Genomic DNA, 6,000 nt, shown 5'->3' with positions numbered 1-6,000 from the left:
TGAGTATAGGCCTCCGGTGGGTATCCCGACCCCCAGGAGTTCGCACTGCCACCACCACCGCGCCTTGCTTCTTCTCCGCCAGGGGACCCCCCTCTCTCGGCCCCACACAAAGTATTCCTCTGACAAGCAACTCGCTCCTTCCAGTCGCTTGCTCCCACCTCGTTGACGCTCTTGAGGACCAGGCTTTACACACCTTTCCTATCTCACACAACTGTGTCTTCCACTGCCTGTTGAGGTGATCTGCTGTCTTCCATCATGGGGGCTGACTGGGTCTCTCTCACCCTCTACACTGGCCGCAGTCTACAGCCCCTCGGTTGGAACTGTCAGTCTGCCCAGCATCAATCATTCTGCTGGAAGGGCAGAGTAATTTCCCCCCCTCACCCCCCAACTGAACCAGGCAAATCCGTGTCTCTCTCGCAGCCATGCTCGGGCCGATCTCCTCGCTCCCAGCCCTCATAGGCCAGCTGTCTCAGCGCGTCCGCAGATCCGTTCTCGCAGCCACCACCAACGTCTTCCCTCAGCGTCGCGCAGGCAGTGCTTCAGCCCCGGCGGGGGTGCCTCAACTCACCGCGGCTTCCCCTCCTCCCGCCGCGCCTGCATCTACGCGGCCTTCTCTGTGCTGCAAGTTCAGCCCTTCGGCTCCTCCGGGCTCACTTCCTTCGTGGCAGCACCTCGGCAGGCCCAGTGTCGCCCCGCGCAGTCTCCACCGGGCGTCTTTGTCCGGCTGCTCCGTTTTACGTATCTGGGAATATCTGTAGCACTAAGGATGACTTTTGTGTCTGCCGCAGTTGGACACCGCGTCCCTCCCTCTAGTGCTTCCTCCTTCACCATACAGCGCCTGCTGCTGCGGCGTCAGCCTCGGGGCCCACGGCAGCTGCTCGTTTGTCACCAATGGTAGCGGAGGTCCCCCAATATCCACCGCTCAGCCAATAGTCTCTGGCTCCCAGCGATCTCACCCAGCATACAGCTCAGCTTTGCTCGGTCCACCTCCAATTTCTTTTGTTTCCTTTCAGCGCCATCTTGCCTCCTGGGCCGGGCCTCTGTCGCTTGGCGATATTCTGTCCACCAGGGAGCCTCACAGGGTACGGATGCTACCTGCGACCGGCACATCGAGTTCCCTGACACTCAGATCGGGAGTGCGATGCTGTGAAGTGAATGTGAGCTCAGGATTTCAACAGGATCTACTGCGGGCTTGCAGAGCTCCGGCGGGACGCGTCTAGTCCGTCATGCAGCAGGCCACGCCCCCATATTTACCGAATTTTGTACATTGGCGCCTTCCGACCACCCCGAATATTATTCCAGTCTCTGCGACAATCTCCAGAAGAACCTGTTAACCCACAGCAATAATCAAAACCCTTCAGATGGAATCGTCCTCTTGTAATCAAAGAAAACCCAGGTAAACCAGGAAATCTCCTTCAGCTCAACGCAGTCCCCACGAATCAGCCAAAATGACTGAACGATTGAACGAACAAAGCCCCCTTTTCCAGATCACGGACTTTTTATACCTTTTTTTCCTCCCTACTTTTAGGTCAATGTGCAACAATTTAGGGGTAGAAAGTGTTCTGATTTGCTAAACCCTTTCCAACTTGCAAGTCTCCCGAATGTTCCCAGGTTTACCTGTTTCCCATGAGACCGGGCATGACATTTCTCAATTGTATTCTTTTTGGTAATTCACAGGTAAAAGTTCAGAAGTAACAACATGCAAGCCACCTTGTACAGGTCCTTCAATGTCCCCTCGGTCATTTGCACCATTCTTCATCTTGGCAGTCCTCCATGTTCCTATCCTTGACAAGGAACACTTCGGTTCACGTTGGAAGTCGGTTGGAGATCTCCAGAGCCATCCGATTCTGCGCAGTAGACATCGCGCTCACATGACGGTGGCAACTTCAGAACTCCATCTTAAGTACTGCGGCCTAGTAGGCCTGAATGCCAACTTAAGCAAACACAAACATAACAGTAATTAAAATATAGAAATGAAGATTCTAATGTCTAAACCCACGCTAATCCCAATATATATTAGTATTTTCCTAGCTTGTAGCAACATTTAAAGCAATAATACTCACCATTCTGCAGCACTGGAAGCACAAACCATCACAAAAGCAACATGAATCGTGCAATTCATATTTCACCACAGCCTAAAGTTAGTTTGCCTACCACAGTTAATCATTTGCCATGCAATTACCATTTTAATCCCACGTGAATTTCGTGTTTATTAAGGTGCAGAGGTTGATTAGTCATGCCATTTTACACTAATTAATACAAGTTAATATTTAGAATGATTACGTAATTAATTTCATGTAAAATAGAGGAGGTATACAAAATGTTGCTTTACCTGCTCCATCACCATCTACGGAACAGCTGCAATTGCTGTTGACAAATTTCACGCTACTCTAAATTTACATGAGCACACCCACAGATCTGCATAAGCAACCCATATTTGCAAATGAGCACGCGCAGGGGCGTTAAGACAGCCTCCTTCTCAAAGAACGCCCTCGTGCCGGGGCCTGGGCGGGGCATCTGCCTTCTGCTTTCAGAGCCCGCCTACTGTAGGAAAGTTGAGAGAGCAGCATCTAAATAATGTGACGGAAGCACGTGCGCTCCCCGAGATTCCTCAGCCAATTATCAACTAAGACAAGCTTCCCCAACCAATCCCATAACTATACTGCCTTCAGCCAGTCCAATGTGACCGCACTTCACCAGCGCAAAACAGATATGCTTCCACCTATCTGATTGGTTGTGATTCTAAGGGCGCTATCCGGTCTTACCAGGCTTCTTGTCGTAATTACGGGCAAAAGAGTAGAGGGTTCGGGGCTCTTACGAGAGAGGCTCCGAGGCGGGAGGGCAACCAACCAAGGAAGGAGAACCGCAGTACAACGCAGAAGTGGAGGAAGACAATGGAAACAGCTAGTGCCAGCCGAGACAGGAAGCGATAGACAGAAGGGGCAGGCTTTGGGAAGCAGCTGATAGATGCTGTCAGACGATAAACAGGATTAGACGCTGTCAGACAATTTAGAGGAACGTGTTAGCGACCGTCCTCCATAACAATTTCTTATTATTGAGGAATAACCTTCATGGAATGTAACTGATTTGGGTATTTCGACTTCCTTTCCTTTAGGCGATGCTTCCCGGGGATTGCGTTTTTGTTTATTGTTTTTTCAAACAAAGATACCCTTTTCTGTATTGTCTTTAAATAAATCCCTCACTCATCTATTCCTAATGGAATTTCTGAGACAACGGACTTCTGACGTCTACAAATAATGTCTTGTTTGCAAGGAAACAATTTAAAACCCGTAACACGAATGTAGGTGAAGTTGTGTGGTAATGAGATTTGGCCCTATGTGTTTGACTCAGTACATTAACCCCTCATGTCTGACTTGCACGAGTTACAACTTTTACTGAAGTGTAATCTCGGCAAATACATTTCAGCAGCGAGCTTCAGAAGTGGGTGTCGGTGTTTGTTGCAGTTAGCCCCCAGGAGAGCTCCTATATGGCAGAACCCCTGGAAATAGAGTGGCGGTGGTAGTGATGGAGACCTCAACTGGCACTCGTTGCCCCCTCCTCGGCCATGAAGTCCAGGATCATGGGAGGCAGACCGAGTGCTCCAGGGGTCGGCACCCCTTTGGCAGGGAGGAGGAAGCCTCGCAGCAGAGGCTCTTTCTCTTCTTCTGTCAGTGCCTGCAGAGGGGAGAATGGGAGCTGGCCCAGGCCTGTATTCCTCAGCTCCACCATTGGAAGGGGCAGGGGCCCAAACAGGTAGAAGATATCCTCCGCGCTATTGTGGCTTGCCCTTACATGCTAAGGTAAGTGGAATATAAGGGAAATTCGTTCATTTGAGTGGTAAATGGCTGGAGTTTACAGAACCTTCGAGGAGTTCTTTGCTACTTATCTTATTTTTTTCTTTGTGGTATTTCGTACCACCATATCTGTTGGAAGCTTGAGGGCATGTACCGTTCATTGCATTAGTGCAATTGATTTATAATATAGTTGCCAATATTGAAATATTCTGAGGTCGCTAACGTTTTTTGATGCATTTTCTGCCAATAACGTAATGTGAAATACATGGATAGTACTGTAGAACGGCAGGTGTAAACATGATGGATGTTTTTCACTGCCCAAGACAGTGAGAATTTGTTCTGTTACACTTGCTAAGCTGATCCTAAGGATCAGTTGTGGAGAGGAATATGGTTCACACAGGACCCATACAAAATATGTTCTTTTGTCCTCTCCTAGCTCACAGTCATTAAATACCTGGTGCCCTAGCACATGGCTCCCTTAAAGGTCCTTTCCATTTCAGTATATAATTACTATTTTTTACACGCTATGCCGCATCTCTTCTCTGTTCCTACTACCTCTCAAAACAATTATCGGACTTTTATTCCTATCTTATTATTAATACCTTCTGAAAGCAGCCACACACAGCATGCCATTCTGGTGTTAGACTATTCAGATTGTGTACCTAACCGTTTATTCCTTTATCCTGACTGGAGTTGGTGGTGTTTGTAAACAATTACATCAACCAGGCACAAGCTGACACGCACTGTTGACTGTTTGCCATTTTTATGGAGTACAGGAGTTAGGTGCTTTGCATAAGCTCGCCATTAATTTGTCTTCTTTTATTCAAATGCTTGATTGTTTCATTTTCACATTTTGAGATGCACAATCTGGACTGTGTGGGTATGTCTGGTCTTGTATACTCGGGCCCTTATCAAATTGTATCAGTTACCTTTAACATAAGTTTGTCACCCTGGGGCCTCACCCTCTATAAAGCGTTTGCCAACAGCTTTGTTCGCTTTGATGTCATAGAACTCATCAGTTGCTTTATACAATCCGATATAATATAGCTACAGCCAGATCCCATTGTGATGATATGTAATCTGTGTGTACAGACTGACAGTGTGAGATATGTAGAGTCCATACTGAGTGATAATTGTGACAAGCGAGTGCCTTTCATAATGCTTCAACAAATATATAGGTGAACTTACTGTGATGTGGCATTTTGAGCGTATACTGTCTTCAGATTCTCTCCCAGCTTAATTCACCCTCAGCGCTTCCCTCGGCTGACCCAGCTCTCCATTTCCATGCAAAGAATGATACGTCTGTTTATCCTCTGAAATGGGTCTTTTAGAACCAACAGTCTTGAAATCCCAACTTATGATCAATCCTTGACATAAATTCTTTCTGGACTTATTCATTGACAAAAATGTGCCCCAACATCTGAGGCAAGTGAATCCCTCTTTATAGCACCAGCTGATGCTTTTCACACAATATGCATATCCTAAAATTAATTGAAGAACTGCATGAATTGATCATGTCTGCTCGTCACTTAGTGTGTTACTTGCGACTACTGCATGCAGCTTACCTTGGTACCATCTCCCAGATAAGCTTCTGGAATGAACAGTCACCATGCAGTCTTAGATATTTATTGAAACCTCTGAACTTCTTGATGATTTCCAAGAAGGTTTCAGTCCTAACAAAAGGAGCGAGTTGTCTGTGTGAGGATATTGGCGCTGGAATCCAAACCCTGGTTATCGTTCTTTAGTCAGAGGATGTCAAAACATGTAAACACACTAGTAGCTTACAGCCATTGGAATAGAAGGACTCGCAATGGTTTGTACAGTATTCATTCACCTTGTAGGTTTTAGGTTCTAGTAAGGTTTAGGCTGAACAGATGGAAATAAACATGTAATTCCCAAAATCCCTCCAGATTACAGGAAATCCTTGTCTAAAAGTGAAGACGGGAGTTCTGAGGATGATTATTTTCCATTATGGTGCCAAGACAGAAATGATCTACCTCTAAATTTATATTTCCTGGTAGTTTCACCGAAAGGATTTGGAAGAATGTATCGTCCTAGTATAGACATTCTTGGATAACATTTAACTCCGAAAACCTGTACAGGGTGCTATGCACTTGGCATAAAACTTCGAAGGAAATTATGGCTCTAATAGGAACCCAATGAAGTTTGTTCAAAATCGGCAAAGCATGGCTAAATCTTGGTGCAT

General features: G+C 46.5%; 1 protein-coding gene across 2 annotated transcripts in view; it reads left to right on the top strand.

Annotated features, from left to right (window-relative positions):
- The first annotated feature begins 2,736 nt into the window (after positions 1 to 2,736).
- ZFYVE26 (zinc finger FYVE-type containing 26) overlaps positions 2,737 to 6,000 on the top strand; it is a 740,905-nt gene continuing 737,641 nt past the window's right edge. For both annotated transcript variants that reach the window (XM_085627201.1, XM_085627200.1), the window contains exon 1: positions 2,737 to 3,800. In XM_085627201.1, coding sequence (XP_085483327.1) covers positions 3,526 to 3,800 — 275 coding nt within the window. In that variant the 5' untranslated portion in view covers positions 2,737 to 3,525. The remainder of the gene's footprint in view (positions 3,801 to 6,000) is intronic.

This window comes from Triturus cristatus, chromosome 9 (genome assembly GCF_964204655.1).
Source record: "Triturus cristatus chromosome 9, aTriCri1.1, whole genome shotgun sequence".
In the NCBI taxonomy this organism is placed as follows: domain Eukaryota; kingdom Metazoa; phylum Chordata; class Amphibia; order Caudata; family Salamandridae; genus Triturus; species Triturus cristatus.
This window is presented reverse-complemented; position numbering and strand designations above follow the sequence as displayed.